Source organism: Petromyzon marinus, chromosome 16, assembly GCF_048934315.1.
Source record: "Petromyzon marinus isolate PM22_M1 ecotype Great Lakes invasive population chromosome 16, UKy_Petmar_22M1.pri1.0, whole genome shotgun sequence".
In the NCBI taxonomy this organism is placed as follows: Eukaryota; Metazoa; Chordata; class Hyperoartia; order Petromyzontiformes; family Petromyzontidae; genus Petromyzon; species Petromyzon marinus.
Window position 1 is genome coordinate 1,271,285 of NC_133682.1, and position 20,074 is coordinate 1,291,358.

Genomic DNA, 20,074 nt, shown 5'->3' on the forward strand with positions numbered 1-20,074 from the left:
GCAAGTGCTGTCAGCGAACACCTATGCAGGCCAGCACGGCACACGAAGGGGCGGGTGGCCAACACCGCGCCCGGCAGCCTTTGCATCCCGAGTGCTGACGTTCACACACCAGGTCCAGTAGATAATAACAGCGGTTAAAGCGCAGTCCGCGATAGCAGGCCGAACAAAGACTGCGGTGCGTGGGTAGCACATCTAGAACCATCCAGCAGTATCCCGCCTCGTCTGACGCATCACCGAGGCAGCAGCCGCACAACCATGCACTCAATCGCGTTATATCCAATTCGCAACCGCGTTTTAAAAATGCGTTCCCCAATACGTGCATCGCGTTGCATACAATTCGCGTTATGCAAACACGCTGCGCTCTGGGAGAACGGACTGGACTCATTTTTGGCCGACTCTACCTAGGGGAGACCCCGGTTGATTCATATAATTGTCACAGTGTGTTGGTGGCCGTGAGCGAGAATCGACCTCGGGGTCGTCTCGCTCGTATCGCAACGCGCTAACCACTGCGCCACCGCTCACCACACACGCACACAAAGTGAACTTTCGCGATATTTTCGCGACGTGGAAACTGCCCCGTGTGGTTGCGCAGACAGCTTCGGAACGCGGGGCAGACACGAGCACAACGTGGGAATCCGCTGATCCCAGCTCGACCGATCGCTTAAACATTTCAACGTTTGGAGAGAAGGGGGTGGACGGGACGCGGGGGGGGGCGCTAAATTGAAAGAAGCTATTTTCAAAGAGGGTCATCGGAAGAACGATTTCGTAAATGGCATATGACGCTATATACACGCGTGTGTGTGTCGATCTATTGAGGCGCGCGGTAATGATCGGGCTGCGTGGCCCCGGGCAGGTGTGGCGCCGGGTAGCCAGGTTAGTCTTCACCTGCCGATTTTTTTTATCTCCCCAACCACGTCTACCCCCTCCCTCCACCCCCCAACACAAAACCGGCCACGTTAGCGACCTCGCCTTCGAGTCAGGTAGTAATAATGTTTTTTGTGGAAGCTCCCGGCTTTCAAGAAACGTTTTAAGAGTTGCGGCGGGGTCTGGGTGTTTGTTTTTCTGGTTTAATCATCAGCACACTCGCACTTTACGAGTGTTCGGTGCCGCGTGGAGAGCCAGGCTGCGAACGTGTGTCTAAGTGTGTGTGTCTGTGTGTGTGTGTCTAAGTGTGTGTCTAAGTGTGTGTGTCTGTGTGTGTGTCTAAGTGTGTGTGTCTGTGTGTGTGTGTCTAAGTGTGTGTGTCTGTGTGTGTGTCTGTGTCTAAGTGTGTCTAAGTGTGTGTGTCTGTGTGTGTGTCTACGTGTGTGTGTCTGTGTGTGTGTCTAAGTGTGTGTGTCTAAGTGTGTGTGTCTAAGTGTGTATGTCTGTGTGTGTGTCTAAGTGTGTGTGTCTGTGTGTGTGTCTAAGTGTGTGTGTCTGTGTGTGTGTGTCTAAGTGTGTGTGTCTGTGTGTGTGTCTGTGTGTGTGTCTAAGTGTGTGTCTAAGTGTGTGTGTCTGTGTGTGTGTCTAAGTGTGTGTGTCTGTGTGTGTGTCTGTGTGTGTGTCTAAGTGTGTGTGTCTGTGTGTGTGTGTGTCTAAGTGTGTGTCTAAGTGTGTGTGTGTCTAAGTGTGTGTGTCTGTGTGTGTGTCTAAGTGTGTGTGTCTGTGTGTGTGTGTCTGTGTGTGTGTCTAAGTGTGTGTGTCTAAGTGTGTGTGTCTAAGTGTGTGTGTCTAAGTGTGTGTGTCTGTGTGTGTGTCTAAGTGTGTGTGTCTGTGTGTGTGTCTGTGTGTGTGTCTAAGTGTGTGTGTGTCTGTGTGTGTGTGTCTAAGTGTGTGTGTGTGGTTAGCCCACTACGCTTACATACTTGTTCGATTCGCCGAGTTCCATTCCATAGGCAAGGCTAACAACAGTGCCGAGTGATATCTGGTGTCGCTGTGTAGAATCAGGCATCGGGGAACTTTAAGGAATATGACTTTCAAATAAATTGGTTGTCACTAAACTTTAAACATGCTTGGATCTAGATACACCGACTGTGCTGAAGAACAACTTGAAAGACAATATAAGTTGTCCGTGCGCACTATCATTAGAAACACTGTGTTGTTAACAACTCGAAAATACTGGCCCGCTGCTCCCGAGTACCCGATTAGTGCGGCTAAGAAGACGCGGCCGCGGGGTCCGCCTTGTCACTGAAGTCGCGGGTCGTATCCGGCCCGCGGGCCCTGGGTTCCCACCTCCTCCCCCCCCCTCAAACTCCCCGTCGACAATGATGACTCCGCCCCGGCTGGTTCCCGAGGCCAAGGCAGCGCCTCGCGCGCGAGAGAGAGAGAGAGAGCCCGACCTGTTTAAGGAACATTCTAGAAACCCGAGATCTCGCGAGGTATGCGCGTGGGAGTCGCGCAATCTCAAGGCGCTTTAATCCAACGCTTTAATCCGGACTCTATCTCCAGCGACCAGCTCCCTCTGCCCGTAGCCCCCCCCACCCACCACCTCCTCTTGCATCCCACCTGGACTATACCCATTACCCCCGCCTCCCGGCTCCACGCTGGGGTTCAGCAGCGCTCCTCTGTGCTGTGATCCACTCGAGCGCACTTCGTCATCACCCGCTCCTCCCGGCCACTCTCAACGCTTTGAGAGTTATGGTGCCGTGCCAGCCTTCATAGGTGCTCGCTGACAGCACTTGCTCCAACCAGTCTGTTAAGGATATCTGTCTCTGTATGCGAGTGGAGGCGGAGCGGTGGCGCAGTGGTTCGCGCACTGCGCTACACGATCTTGTCCACCCGCGTTTGATTCCCGGCCAGGGTTAATAACAAGAGTGTCGTGTGATGTCTGGTGAAGGTGGGGTGCCGAGACATACGTAGTTCCTAACGAGGATGAACCCTGGGCTCGAATCGTCGCATTGTCCTGCTGCTGCTGCTGCTACTGCTACGGTCTTCAACATAAGACGGCCACAATGAGGCGGTGGTTTGAGCAAGGCTGTGTGCGCTCACCAAAACAAACCAGATCGAGGCTCCTTTAACGGAACGGCGTGGTCAGCGTGGTCAGCTTGCACCCCCTCGCTCTCTGTGCGCCTCGCAGTGAGATTAGCGCGGCCATTCAGCTCCAACATGGAATTTGAGAAGTTGAGGGAGCCTTGTCCCTGAGGCGCGCGCCCTCAGCCCCCTTCACTAACAGCCCCCCACCCACTTACCCACAACCCGACACTATTCTCCCCCCGCAGGGGGGAGTGTAAGGTTCCAGGTCCATTTATCTCTGAAGGAATGATTAATTGAGCGAGGTAATTGGTGAGGGCTGAGAGCCGGTCTGGTTGGTTAGCACCGCGGACAGATTAACTGCCCCCCTACCGCCCACCCCACGCCGTCCTGGACTTCTCCGGGGGGGGCGGAGGGGGGTAGAGAGGACGGTGGGGGGGGGCATCGACGTCGAGGATTTTTAACTTAGGCTGTTAACGACCCCCCCCCTGCCCCCTCGGCACCTTCCCTGCTCCGTACCCACGATTAGATTCATTTGCCACGTGGCGCATTTACCAGAGATTTACGGTCATTACAGGCGCGCCTCTTCACGGCGGGTCGATCCCTTTCAAGAGTTGCGATCCAGGTGCGCATTCATCTTTCCGTGTCACGCGTGATTCAGTACGCGCGTCGTGCACGTTAGGATCCATTGTCCCTCCTCCTCGTCACCCCCACGATCCCCTCCATCTCCCCACGTCCTCCACCCCACCCCACTACCCACCACCCTCCGCTCCCAGCTCTGCTTCATAATGGGCAGCCCGTGAGACACTCTCAGCTGCACAATAAGCGCAGATTAACTCAAATGGAAGCCCATTTTTCTTTCTCACCTGCAGAGCGGCCATGCATCGCTGCTCCCGTCCTCTCGCACCCCCCCCCCCCCCCGTGTCTCCCTCTCCTACCCCCTGCGTCCACGCACGAACCCCGCGTCCACGGATCTATGCCCCCCCCCCTCACCTCTGCGCGAGACCGTTTAAGGGCGGCTCAGGGATTTCACGGGGGGAATAAAGGCGCTGTAACAGGCGGTTGATGTTCTGTTTAAACACTGGGCATTGTTCTGTGTGCCGTGGAATGGCAAGCGAGGAGATGGGGGCGGGGGGGTGAAGTTTGGACCACACATCAAGGACAATGCTCACTCGTTCCCTGCCTCGTTCCCCTTCCCCCTCGACCCGCTCCAACCCTCACTCCCACCTGAGTTAGGAAACTCAGCAGAAGCCGCCGCCGCTGCTGCTGTTGTTGTTGACTCTCCCCGAACAACCCCGGCGTAGAAAACACCCCGATGGATGGCGCGCTTGCGACGGTTTGGGATTGGACCCTTGGAGATCGCACCCATTTGGTGAAGAGGGCATGGCGTAGCACAGAGATAACTATATCGATGTCTGTTAAAAAATAATAATAATAATAATAATACTAAATAACGCTTTAGCTCTTTGGAGTTGGTGGTCGAAACGCGGCCGTGTGTGCATTGCAGCTGATGCACGGCGGGTGTGGATCATGCCACGGACGGCGTCTGCGCGCGTGTCTCGAATGGATCGACGGGACGAGATGCAGAGAGGGCGTGGGAGAGGAGAGGCGTCAGCGTTTTGACTCGCGGCGACCTCAGTGTTGTTTGGATACTCTCCCTCTCTTTGTCCGTGTCGGTGTTGTTTTGTTTGATATTTATTGTGCAAAATTATTCATTAATCGCAACTCGCACGCTCGAAGGCGGAAGCAGCCGAGGCGGTTGAGCCGACGCTACCTGCACGCTGCCTCGATCTCTACAGTGCTATACACACGAAGATGATTGTGTTTTTAAGTAATGAATGTTAATTCTTTATGATTGTGCGATGGAAAAAACCCCGACAGAGACAGAAATAAAGAAGATCGTAGCGGTGATGGGGCGGGGGGTGGGGGCAGTAAGGGAGGTGGAGTGAGGGGGAAGACTAGCGAGGGAATTTGGAGCAAGAGGAGCTAATGAATGGCTGGAGGAATGAGGCAGGAGAATTCTGTTTTCGTTGGGAGGTTTTTGTTGTTTTCTTGGGTTCGCGTTCCTACCCGGGAGCTGCTTTGTGTGGAGGCACGCAACGGCAGCCGGAGGGGAGGGGGTGGAGGGGGTGGAGGGGGTTCCGTGTCAGGGAGCTCGTAAACGACCTCTCTGCGTGACCTCTACTCTGTGCCTCCCCACTCTCATTGCGGAGTCGAACTTCGCGCTCGTTGCGTCTGCCCGGGGATTTTGTTGTTGTTGTTGTTGTCGTCACTTCGCTCTCGCTCCTTGCTGTGGAGACGGATTGTTGCGCTCGTTGCGCGTCAATCAACTCTCACGCCTAATTCGTGGCTCTGGACGGATAAAGGGGCAGCCCTGTAACAGCTGGCCGACAGGGCGACTCCCGCTGGGGCGGGCGCTAGGGAAAGCGTGTTGCCTCGTCTCGGTGGAGAGTTACCCACGCTTCACCCCACCTCACACGACTGTACCGCTCGACTTAAACTATTAAACTAAACTATTATTATCCTTATTTTACCAGTTAAGGCCCATTGAGCTATATATGTATTTTGCAGTAGCAACCTGGCTATCACAGATGATAGGCTTATCACGTCGGAATTTACAGCCGCCAAATACTCAGAACCTGACCGTAGTGTACCCAAATATACTGCTGGGTGGACAACGGCGATTGAACCCGATGGCAGCTCAATAGAGCATGAGACCGCCACTAGGGTGATCGCTGCTGCTGTGTGTGCTATGTGTGTTGTGTGCTGTGTGTGTGTGCTGTGTGTGTGTGCTGTGTGTGTGTGCTGTGTGTGTTATGTGTGTGTGCTGTGTGTGTTGTGTGTGTGCTGTGTGTGTGCTGTGTGTGTGTGCTGTGTGTGTTGTGTGTGTGTGTGCTGTGTATGTGCTGTGTGTGTGTGTGCTGTGTGTGTGCTATATGTGTGTGCTGTGTGTGTGCTGTGTGTGTGTGTGTGCTGTGTGTGTGTGTGTGCGTGTGTGTGTGTGTGCGTGCTGTGTGTGTGTGTGTGTGCGTGCTGTGTGTGTGCGTGTGTGTGTGCTGTGTGTGTTATGTGTGTGTGCTGTGTGTGTGCTGTATGTGTGTTGTGTGTGTGTGCTGTATGTGTGTGCTGTGTGTGCTGTGTGTGTGCTGTGTGTGCGGGCTGTGTGTGTGCGTGCTGTGTGTGTGCTGTGTGTGTGTGCGCTATGTGTGTGCTGTGTGTGTGCTATGTGTGTGCTGTATGTGTGTTGTGTGTGTGTGCTGTGTGTGTGTGCGTGCTGTGTGTGTGCGTGCTGTGTGTGTGCTGTGTGTGTGTGCACTATGTGTGTGCTGTGTGTGTGCTGTGTGTGTGCTGTGTGTGTGTGTGCTGTGTGTGTTGTGTGTGTGTGCTGTGTGTGTGTGTGCGTGCTGTGTGTGTGCGTGCTGTGTGTGTGCTGTGTGTGTGTGTGCTGTGTGTGTGTGTGTGCTGTATGTGTGTGCTGTATGTGTGTGCTGTGTGTTGTGTGTGCGTGTGTGTGCTGTGTGTGTGTGTGCGTGCTGTGTGTGTGCGTGCTGTGTGTGGGCTGTGTGTGTGTGTGTGCTGTGTGTGTGCTGTATGTGTGTGCTGTGTGTGTGCTGTGTGCGTGCTGTGTGTGTGCTGTATGTGTGTGCTGTGTGTGTGTGCGTGCTGTGTGTGTGCTGTGTGTGCTGTGTGTGTGCTGTGTGTGTGTGTGTGTGCTGTGTGTGTGTGTGTGTGCTGTGTGTGTGTGTGGTGTGTGTGTGCTGTGTGTGTGTGTGCTGTGTGTGTGCTGTGTGTGTGTGTGTGCTGTGTGTGCGTGCTGTGTGCGTGCTGTGTGTGTGTGTGTGTGATCCCAATCCGAGTACTTTTTTTGTGTGATTTTTTCAAAGTTTACAAATTTGGACCTTGACGCCGGGATCTTGAACGTCCACGGTAACGCCACACCGCAGTAATAACCAGGGCGGCCGCTGGCACCGAACCGCGAACTTCTGCGTGGTCACGGCAGGCGCCCCAAGAAACTCGCCCCCGTTGTGCCAGCCGCCGCGTCGGGAGATGGGATGGAACCGGCGATGTCTGATTTCAACTCCGGCGTGATCACAATTCCTCCGCCTCGACAGCGTCCCAACCTCCCTGCTCATCACCCCACAAAACCTCCACCCTCATCCATCCACCACCGGCCCCCATTCACTCCTCGTGTGCGTGTGGATGTGGGGAGCGGTGGCGCGCTGCGGCTAGCCCAGAAAAATTGCGCGCAACTTGGTCGCGTGTAACTGAATCGCTCGAATGTGATCGTAGGTGGGATGGGACTTTATTATTATTAACTCCGGGACCCCTACCGGAACGATAAGTTGCATGCAACAGAGTTGCACGACTCGATGCAACCGAATTGTTCAACTTGATGCAAGAATCTCGAAGCAACAAAAGTAGAGCGAGCGATAAAATCGAGTAACTGCGCAACTGATGGCTCATAAAGCGAGCGTGGGCCCAGCGGTAAGAGAGCAAACATTGACTAAGAGGTTATTGAGTGGCTGGGTGAGTAGGTGAGTGAATGTTGGAGCGAGTGCGTGGGTGAGCTGGTGTGGGAGCGAGTGCGGGAGTGAGTGGGTGGATGAGTGAGTAGGTGGGTGAGTGAGTGGGTGGGCGAGTGAGTGGGTAAGTGAGTGGGTAAGTGAGTGGGTGAGTGGGTGGGTGGGTGGGTGATTGAGTGAGTAGGTAAGTCAATGGGTGGGTAAGCGAGTGAATGGGTGAGTGGGTGGCTGAGTGAGTGGGTGAGTGTGTGTGGGTGACTGAGCGCGTGAGCGAGTGTGGAAGTGAGTGGGTGGGTGAGTGAGTGGGTGAGTGAGTGAGTGGGTGAGTGAGTATGTGAGTGAGCGAGCGAGCGAGTGTGGAAGTGGGTGGGTGAGTGAGTGGGTAAGTGAGTGGGTAAGTGAGTGGATGAGTGGGTGGGTGAGTGGGTGGGTGGGTGAGTGAGTGGGTGAGTAAATATGTGAGTGAACGAGCGAGCGAGTGTGGGAGTGAGTGGGTGAGTTAATGGGTAAGTCAGTGGGTGGGTGAGTGAGTAAGTGGGTGAGTGAGTATGTGAGTGAGCAAGCGGGCGAGTGTGGGAGCGAGTGGGTGAGTCAGTTGGTAAGTGAGTGGAAAGTGAGTGGGTCAGTGAGTGGGTAAGAGAGTGGGTGAGTGGGTGGGTAAGTGAGTGGGTGAGTGAGTGGGTAAGTGAGTGGGTGAGTGGGTAAGCGAGTGAGTGGGTAAGTGAGTGAGTGAGTGGGTAAGTGAGTGGGTGAGTGAGTGGGTAAGTGAGTGGGTGAGTGGGTGGGTGAGTGAGTGGGTGAGTGAGTGAGTAAGTGAGTGAGTGGGTGAGTGAGTGGGTGAGTGTGTGAGTGAGTGAGTGAGTGGGTGAGTGAGTGAGTGAGTGGGTGAGTGAGTGAGTGGGTGAGTGGGTGAGTGGGTGAGTGGGTGAGTGAGTGAGTATGTGAGTGAGCGAGCGAGTGTGGAAGTGAGTGGGTGGGTGAGTGAGTGGGTAAGTGAGTGCATGAGTGAGTGGGTAAGTGGTATGAGCGAATGGCTGCCGAGTGGAGAGGTCCAGGTCTCGATATAGATCAGGAGCGAGGAGTAAAATGTACAACAAAGCGATACAAGAATCGGCAAATTGAAGGTGATTGCAGGAACGCGAACGGAAATCACGAAACAAGAGGGGGAAAGGCCGCCCCGAGCTCCACCGGTCCGAGGCACAGCCAACTCTCCCACCAATGCGCCTTTGTCGCTGTGTGTGTGGGCATCTGAACCTGTGCTGGGCCTCCCCTAGGTCGACTCAGCCTCAAATTAGCGCCCGGTGCGATGTGTAAACATCGCCGCTAGGGAGACAAAGGCGACCAGGCGTGGCGCTGGCCAGCCTGTACAGGCGATAGGGGGTTCTTCGTATTTATTTCGCGTCGTTTGCCTCTGTGCGTGTATCTGTCCCTGTGTATGTATACCTGTGTGTGTATACCCGTGTGTGTATACCCGTGTGTGTATACCTGTGTGTGTATACCTATGTGTGTATACCTGTGTGTGTATACCTGTGTGTGTATACCTGTGTGTGTATACCTGTGTGTGTATACCTGTGTGTGTATACCTGTGTATGTATACCTGTGTATGTATACCTGCGCACGTGCGCGTCTCTCTGCATATGCGAGACCGCATGACGAGTGGCTGCGCAGCGCTTTTGCGCGGCGCTTTTGCGCGGCTGCACTTCGACGAACCAGGCCGGCGAACCGGTCGCCCCGGTTGGACTCTCGGCCGAGGTTCACAACTTTTGAGATGAGTGCTGCTTGTTGCTGGCCGCGACCCAAGAGCGCTGGCATTTCTAATGCTTCCACCGCGTGACCGGGCAGCGCGTGTTGTTGTGATTTGTGTAATGAAGGCGACGCGCGATTTGAATCGGCGCCGTGGCACGACCCCCGGTAGCGTTTGAAGTCCGAGATATCAATCCCAGCACCACCACCACCACTACCAACAGCAAGAGCAGCAGCAGCAGCCGCAGCCGCCGAGACTCAGTGCCAGCTTGAGTGTCTCTTCTGTGGGGGTGTGAAGACGATGGGGGAGGCAGGTGGGCGGGGGGGGGGGGCTGTGGGGGGTGGAAGGGAAGCCGGCTCAGGGGGGCTCGGTGGGATGCGAATTTAATTCCACCATAAGTGAGGCAGCTCTCCCGGGCAGTGTGGCAACTGCACGCACAGCGGCAGTGCCGTAGCGCTACGAACCCCGCTACACGAATTCCATTGCCGCTCACGACCAACACCAGTGACGATTATCTGAACCGGGCACGGGCCTCCCCTAGGTTGACTCGGCCCCAAACGAGTACCTGGTGCGGTGTGTAAACATCACCACTGGGGAGACAAAGGCGGTCTGGCGTGGTGTTGGTCACACACCCCCTCGTGTGCCGTGACGGCCTTCATATGTGCTCTCTAGCACCACTTGCCCCAACAGTCTGTTCAGCCTATACGGGGGATCTTTGTCTTTGTATCCACAGCCCTTTGTCCATCCACTGCTGGATGAAGGGTCCCCCCCCCGCCCACCCTCCCACGCCGCCTATCGGCGTTGCACGACCATACTTGACCACGCTGCTCAAGTGCGTTGCGTGCTCGTCAAACACCCGTGGGCCCGCGAAATCATTCAGTCACTGAGATTGTGGAGGAGGAGGCGGCGGTGGGAGGGGTGGCGCTGTTCGCGAGCACCCATCGCAGGCCGGCAGGGCGCACGAGCGAGGCGCTGTGGTCGGCATCAGGCACGGGCGAATTTGTTTCGCTGCTGCTGCTTAAACCCCGCAACTAGACGCTCGCTTACTTCGGATGAGTCCAGGCTCAGCTATCACTCGCCGCCGCGTCGAATTCGTGCGGCTGTGTGGGTGACCACAGTGGGCTAACCATTGCTCCACCGCTCCTTCTACCAAACCCCCTCCAGCCCTCCTGTTTAATGAGCGGTCGGAACTTGAAGGAGAAGTGAGAGAATTTGAAAGCGATTGCCACATTTTCTTGCGCAAGTGTAATCGTGGCTGCCGCATGACTTCATTGTTTAATTTACGAGGAATCAACACCCCCCTCCCCTCCGTCTCTTCACAAATCTACCCGTGAAGTTGTGAATATTTCCAAAGCAGGTGCACGCATCTGGCGCGCCATACAGAGCAGCGAGTGGCTTGGGCCTTCATTCTGATTGCGTGACACCACAACCCCCACTCGATTGCTACGCACGTGGCCACACAGGTGGGGATGAACGCTCGAGGCAGAGGGGGCTGGTTGTGGTGGTGGAGGGGTTGGTGGTGGTGGTTGTCGTGACGGAGGAGACAGGAGGTGATGACGACGGTGGCATTGGTGATGTTGCTTATTTTGGTCGATGGTAGTGGTATCGCGGATTGTTTGACATTCATATCTCAACAACTGTCTTCGCTGTGTTTGTCCCCACCTGATGACGGACGCTTGTGTTGCGCCCAAAACGTCGTGATTTAATTTAGTTGTATTCATTAATTTTATTGATTTTTTTTACATACGTGACTTTACCGAAAAAAACAAAGAGTATGAATCCTTGCAGTCACGAAAGCTTCAAATCTAGAATTAATTTTCTAACTAATGTCGCCATTCATTCGACTGCTTTGCATGATAATTAATACAGACGGGGGAGTGCAAGGCATGTGTGTGCAGGCAGGTGTGTGCAGGCAGGTGTGTGCAGGCAGGTGCGTGCAGGCAGGTGCGTGCAGGCAGGTGTGTGCAGGCTAGTGTGTGCAAGGCAGCTGTAGGTGGCTCGTCTCACCTGTGTGGGTTCTCTGGTGAGCCTTGAGATGTGAGCTTTTTGTATATACCTTTGTGCACTCTGCATACACACGGACAGACACGCACAGATTAGATGCTTGACATCAAATGAACTCTCTCCTCTGATAATTCGCCGACATTACAAACTTCTGTAATCACTCCATGCTGACACTAAAACTATATATTTTTTCTTATTTTAGCAGGTTAGGCCTCACTGAACTATGCATCTCTTTTTCAGAAGCGACATGGATATCACAAATGATAGCTCAATGAAGCGGCCTATCACCGTGTGGAAATGTCTAGCAGCCAAATACTTTAAACGCGTGATGTTGATTATAAATGTGGAGGGAAAAACCAGAGGACCTGGAGAAAAATCCACGCAGCTACGGGGAGACAGACACCGCAAACTCCAAATATACAGCAGCAGGCGTCAGGGTCGGGATCGAACCCACGAACCTCGTGTGTACCTGGCGAGGTAGTTAACATCTCACCACGTGGAGAGAGACACGCAAACTACAAATACAGCAGCAGGCGACAGGGTCGGGATCGAACCCACGAACCTACTGTGTACCTTGCGAGGTAGTTAACATCTCACCACGTGGAGAGAGACACGCAAACTACAAATACAGCAGCAGGCGTCAGGTTCGGGATCGAACCCACGAACCTACTGTGTACCTGGCGAGGTAGTTAACATCTCCTTCCCACTGAGGGCGACTGACTGCCTGGTCGTCGGTAGGTTTACAAAGCATTGTCTGTGTGACCTGGCTTACACGGAGGACAACTAAAGCAACGTTACAATATGTACGGTGGCAGATTGATTTTAATTACGGGTTTTACAGCTTTAATGTATGATAATGATGGAAGTAGAGGGAGGGGCCTTCGGTTTTAATGAAAAGCGCCTTTAAGGGCCCACAGTTTGATTGATTGACTGAGATGGGAATACTAATGCCTCGCTATCCCCACTGTTACGTCGAAGCATTGAAATATGAACATTTCTATTTAAGTTGAATTACTTCTCGTCTCCATTTGGGCATTCTAATCGAAATGCCTCTCCGCTGCCAATGCTGTTGCTCATCGTGAGGTTGCTACGTTAAGTTGCCTGCGACCTCCGTGCAGGATGATGCCATCGCACGCACGTAAAATACGTTTGCTAATTGTGTTTTATTTCTCAATATTGTATGTCGCGTATCATCCACAATCCCTGGTAAGCCTGGTAACTCTGGACACCCTGGTAATCTCTGGTAATCCCTCGTGATTCCTGGTAATCCCTGGTAATCCCTGGTAATCCCTGGTGACCCTGGTAATGCCTGGTGACCCTAGTAATCCCTGTTGGTCCTGGTAATCCCTGGTAATCCCTGGTGATCCCTGGTAATCCCTGGTGACCCTGGTAATCCCTGGTGACCCTGGTAATCCCTGGTAATCCCTGGTAATCCCTGGTGATCCCTGGTGATCCCTTATATCGTTCCACACCCACTGCTGCCGTTACTGAGTGAGGACGTCCCTGGATGTCCACAGCTTCTGCCGGTGCAACCCAGGTGTCGGTAACCAACACTTACAAGTAGAGCCATTTGTTTTCGATTTCGGTAAGAACAACTCAACAGTGTTTCAAGAGCCGCGATGCATTGTGAACAACGTCACGCAGCAGTTCTTTAGGAGTTCGCGGGTTACCAAATCATTAATATCGTGTCAATTTAAAAAAAAAACACTGATCATCATGAAACATGTTCTTTTTAACTTGAATACACATCAGGCACCGTCGTGAAAGCAAGCGCGGTCTTCACACTGCATTATTATTATTATTCGCTTCATCTCTCTTCTCAACCTCTCTGATTTATATGCTATAAAGAAGGGCCATTGCTCGAAACGTTATCTATTATACATGTGTTTACCTTACACAAATCGTGTGTGTCCTCATTTAATTAACGGGCTGTGCCCTTGCTCCAGTCCCCGCGGCCCCAGCGCCACTACGCTCTGTCTTTCCGCGTTCACCAATTCACTCCCCTCATTCAAATACAAAGTTAACTCGCTGCACGCGCCTGATGATTGTTCCGCAGAACAGCACGCGTGTGCACACGCAACACGTGCACGCACACGCAACACGTGCACGCACACGCAACACGTGCACGCACACACACTAGCGCAAACACTGAGATCTCAATCTTACTTTGAATGATCTCTCTCTCTCACGCAGACGGCGATAATTGCTGAAGCACGCGTCACAACAATAATCAGGCGCGTGCAGTGCAGGACGAGAACATTATGATGAGTTGATGGTGGTGGGTCGCGAGGCCTGGTGCACTGGCCGATTCGTGTCGGCAGACGATCTGCCGACACGAATCGTGAAGAGACTGCGAACGTCGCCCCTGGCACGGGATCAGCGGGGAACAGGTCGGAGCGGATTCCTGTCTCGAGGGCTCAGCCAACAACGCACGCACGCACACAGTTACACACACAGTTACACACACACAGTTACACACACACATATAGTTACACACACAGTTACACACACATATAGTTACACACACATATAGTTACACACACACACATATAGTTACACACACACACATATAGTTACACACACAGTTACACACACATATATAGTTACACACACACATACAGTTACACACACACACACATATAGTTACACACACACAGTTACACACACATACAGTTACACACACACATATAGTTACACACACATAGTTATACACACATAGTTACACACACATATAGTTACACACACAGTTACACACACACAGTTACACACACACACACAGTTACACACACACACACAGTTACACACACACACAGTTACACACACAGTTACACACACACACACACACAGTTACACACACACATACAGTTACACACACATATAGTTACACACACACATACAGTTACACACACACACATACAGTTACACACACATATAGTTACACACACACATATAGTTACACACACACAGTTACACACGCACACACACATATAGTTACACACACATATAGTTACACACATATAGTTACACACACACACAGTTACACACACATATAGTTACACACACACACACAGTTACACACGCACATATAGTTACACACACGCATATAGTTACACACACACACACACAGTTACACACGCACACACACACAGAGTTACACATATAGTGACACACACACACACAGTTACACACGCACACACACACAGTTACACATATAGTTACACACACACAGTTACACACGCACACACACACACAGTTACACATATAGTTACACACAGTTACACATATAGTTACACACACACAGTTACACACACACACATATAGTTACACACACAGTTACACACACATATAGTTACACACACCCAGTTACACACGCACATATAGTTACACACACGCATATAGTTACACACACACAGTTACACACGCACACACACACACAGTTACACATATAGTGACACACACACACAGTTACACACACACACAGTTACACATATAGTTACACACACACAGTTACACACGCACACACACACACAGTTACACATATAGTTACACACAGTTCCACATATAGTCACACACACAGTTACACACACACACAGTTACACACACACATACAGTTACACACACACATACAGTTACACACACATACAGTTACACACACACACATAGTTACACACACACACATATAGTTACACACACAGTTAAACACACACATACAGTTACACACACATACAGTTACACACACATATAGTTACACACACACACATATAGTTACACACACATATAGTTACACACACACACATAGTTACACATACACACACATAGTTACACATACACACATATAGTTACACACACACACAGTTACACACACACACACAGTTACACACACACACACAGTTACACACACAGTTACACACACACAGTTACACACACACATATAGTTACACACACACGCATAGTTACACACACACATATAGTTACACACGCACATATATAGTTACACACGCACACAAATGCACGTATGTCGTTACACATACATACGCACATGTGTAGTTACATATGCACATACAAGAAGAAGACAAAGATCCCCCGTATAGCCTTAACAGACTTTTAGGGGAAAGTGATGTTAGCGAAGCACCTATGAAGGCCGACACGGTACACGAGGGGCGGGGGTAGCCAGGACCATGCTCGGCCGCAATCTGTCTCCCCAGTGGCGATGTTTACACACCGCACCCCAGTTACTTATTTGAGGCTGAGTCGACATAGGGGAGGCCCAGGACCTGTTCAGATAATCGTCACTGATGTGACCGTGAAGTGGAGTCGAACTCTGGTCGTCGGGTTCGACACAGACCTGGGTCGCAGGGTTCGGAGCGCCACCGCTCCCCACACACTCACGACAAAGATAAATATCCCCCGTATAGCCTAAGCAGACTGTAGGGGCAAGTGCTGTTAGCGAGCACCTATAAAGGCCAGCACGGCACATGAGGGGGTGGGTGGCCAACACCACGCCCGGCCGCCTTTGTCTCCCTAGTAGCGATGTTTACACATCGCACCAGGTACTCATTTGAGGCTGAGTCGACCTAGGAGAGGCCCAGGACCGGGACCGGTTCAGATAATCGTCACTGATGTTGGCCGTGAGTGTGAATCGAACCCGGGTCACCAGGTTCGTAACGCAGTGCGCTAACCGCTACACTACCGCTCCCTACCACACACGCCACCACACACATACACATACATACATAAACGTCGCAACGCTCACAAAAGGGACTTAAATGCTCGCAACGCATTCGCATTCGCCTGCCAACATGCGGGTACACAAAGATCCCCCTGCATCGCCTTTCACAGACTGTTGAGGCAAGTGCCGTGAGCGCGAACTTTAACCCGAGGACGGAATGCCACACGAGTTTGGTGGTGTGATTAAAACCACGCCCGGCCGTCTTTGTCTCCCCAATGCTCATGTATAGACGCACCGCATCGGGTAACTCGTTTAAGGCCACCCCAGGGAAAGTTTCGATAGCACTTGCAGCTGCGATGTTATCCGTGTATCACATTTACACACAGACACACACACACAACACTGACATACCTACACACAGACACACACACAACACTGACATACCTACACACAGACACACACACAACACACACAACACACAGACACACAACACACACAACACACACACAACAAAGACACACAAACACACAGACACACAACACACACAACACACACACAACAAAGACACACAAACACACAGACACACAACACACACTTACAACAAAGACACACACACAAACACACGACACCCAACACAGACACACACACAACACACACACAAACACACACACACACAACACAGGCATACACACACACTACACAGAGACACACACACAACACACAACACATACATACACACACACTACACAGACACACACACTACACAGACACACACATATACAACACACATACAACACACACACACACATACAATACAGACACACACACAACACACACATACAACACAGACACACACACAACACACACACATACAACACAGACACACACACACAACACACACATACAACACACACACACATACAACACAGACACACACACAACACACACACATACAACACACACACACATACAACACAGACACACACACAACACACACACATACAACACAGACACACATACAACACAGACACACACACAACACAAACATACAACACAGACACACAACACACACACACAACACAGACACACACACAACACACATACAACACAGACACACACACAACACACACACATACAACACAGACAACACACACATACAACACACACGCACATACAACACACACACACAACACAGACACACACATACAACACAGACACACAACACACACACACATACAACACAGACACACACATACAACAGACACACACACAACACAGACACACACAACACACACACAACACACACACAACACACACACAACACACACACAACACAACACACATACAACACAGACACACACAACACACACACATACAACACAGACACACACACAACACACACACATACAACACAGACACACACACAACACACACATACAACACAGACACACACACCACACACACATACAACACAGACACACACATACAACACAGACACAAAAACAACACACACATACAACACAGACACACACACACAACACAGACACACACACACAACACAGACACACACAACACACACACATACAACACAGACACACACAACACACACATACAACACAGACACACACACAACACAGACACACACACAACACAGACACACAACACACATACAACACAGACACACAACACAGACACACACATACAACAGACACACACACAACACAGACACGCACACAACACAGACACACACAACACACACATACAACACAGACACACACACACACATACAACACAGACACACACACAACACAGACACACAACACACACACAGCACACACATACAACACAGACACACAACACAGACACACACATACAACAGACACACACACACAACACAGACACACACATACAACAGACACATACAACAGACACATACAACACAGACACACACACAACACAGACACAGACAACACACACATACAACACAGACACACAGACAACACACACATACAACACAGATACACACACAACACACACATACATACAACACAGACACACACATACAACACACACATACAACACAGACACACACACAACACTGACACACACAACACACACACATACAACACAGACACACACACACATCACACACATACAACACACACACAACACACACCCACAACACACACACATACAACACAGACACACAACACAGACACACACATACAACAGACACACACAACACAGACACGCACACAACACAGACACACACAACACACACACATACAACACAGACACACACACAACACACACATACAACACAGACACACACACAACACAGACACACAACACACACATACAACACACACACAACACACACACATACAACACAGACACACAACACAGACACACACATACAACAGACACACACACAACACAGACACACACATACAACACAGACACACATACAACAGACACATACAACACAGACACAAACACAACACAGACACACACAACACACACACATACAACACAGACACACAACACAGACACACACATACAACAGACACACACACACAACACAGACACACACATACAACACAGACACAAATACAACAGACACATACAACACAGACACAAACACAACACAGACACACACAACACACACACATACAACACAGACACACACACAACACACACTCATACAACACAGACACACAACACACACACATACAACACACACATACAACACAGACCCACACACAACACAGACACACAACACACACACACATACAACACAGACACACACATACAACAGACACACACACACAACACAGACACACAAGCAAACCCAACAACAACCAACTCGACACATCCGTCAACAACACTGCGTGGCCTTCAAAGAAGCAAGTATATAATAGGCGACGTTTCGGGAAATGGTCCTTCTTCGTAGCGTGTGACTTTCAAACAAAGACGCGTCGTACGCCCAGTGTCGTGCGGTAAGTTGACGCATTCGTGTGTACCAGCTAACGGCACTTGCCCCAACAGTCTGTTGCAGGCTATACGGGGAACCTTTGTCTTTGTGTGTCGAGAGCGGTGGGGTTTCGAACCCTGCGCAAGGAGTTCCATTCCCATCTCTCAGACAACATCGGTAACGAATATCTGAACCAGTCCTGTGGCCTCCTCCTAGGTCGACTGAGCATAAAATGAGAACCTGGTGCAATGTGTGAAGGCGGCCGGGCGTGGTGCCGGCCACCCACCTCCTCGTGTGCTGTACCGGCCTTCATAGGTGCCAATCGCTAACAGCCCCAACAATCTGTTAAGGCGAAACGGGGGATCGTTGTATTTGTGTAATTGTGTATGTATATATGCGAGTGTGTATGTGTGTATGTGTGTGAGCGTGTGAGTGATTGCGTGTGCGTGCTCAGCACAATGTATCCGATGAAATGTTCCGATCGTGATGTTTAAGTTTTGTTGCGGTAGATGTAGCGGTACGCTGCGCAACAGCAACCCGAGTTCGATTCCCGTTCACGGCCACCAACACCTGCTACGATTATCTGAACCGGTCTTGGGCCTCCCCTAGGTCGACTCAGTCTCAAATAAGTATCTAGTGCCATGACCACCAGGGAGACAAAGGCGACCGGGTATAGTGCTGGCCACCCACCTCCAAGGTATGTTAAGCTATACGGGGGGGGGTGAGGGGGGGTGAGGGGGGGGTCTTTGTCTTGTGCGTGTGTGTTTTTAAGGCCATTTGTTTGGCCTAGGCTAAAAAGATATTTGGCCGAATGTCATTGCTGTCCGACTGATGAATTGACACACCTGTGAAACACACAGCCCCGCCCCCCCACCCCCCGCCCCACCTGCGAAACACACAGCCCCGCCCCCCCACCCCCCGCCCCACCCCTCTGCCCTTTTCTTAAAGGGCACGAAATGGTCGAGGTCAGCGAGGATCGCCGTGACCCCCCCCGCCCCCCCCCCCCCCCCGAGGGACGGCGAGACTTCAGGGACTGACCAAACGGCTTTCAAAAGACACTCGCAGGCTTGATTATCGGCAACGCGACAGCAACAACAATAAAAATCTCCCCTTTAAAATGACACCGCCAGTTCATCTGCGGCCCACGGGGGCCTCGATCGTGGCCCCGTCGCTCGCTCGCCTCCCCCCACCCCACCCCGGGGGTGGTG

General features: G+C 51.5%; 1 protein-coding gene across 1 annotated transcript in view; it reads right to left on the reverse strand.

Moving 5' to 3' along the window:
* LOC116943029 (Krueppel-like factor 5) overlaps window positions 1-20,074 on the reverse strand; it is a 53,148-nt gene that overhangs the window by 15,161 nt on the left and 17,913 nt on the right. Inside the window, exon 3 of the mRNA XM_032955637.2 lies at window positions 11,227-11,286. Within this exon, the coding sequence (XP_032811528.2) occupies window positions 11,227-11,286 (60 nt within the window). The remainder of the gene's footprint in view (window positions 1-11,226; window positions 11,287-20,074) is intronic.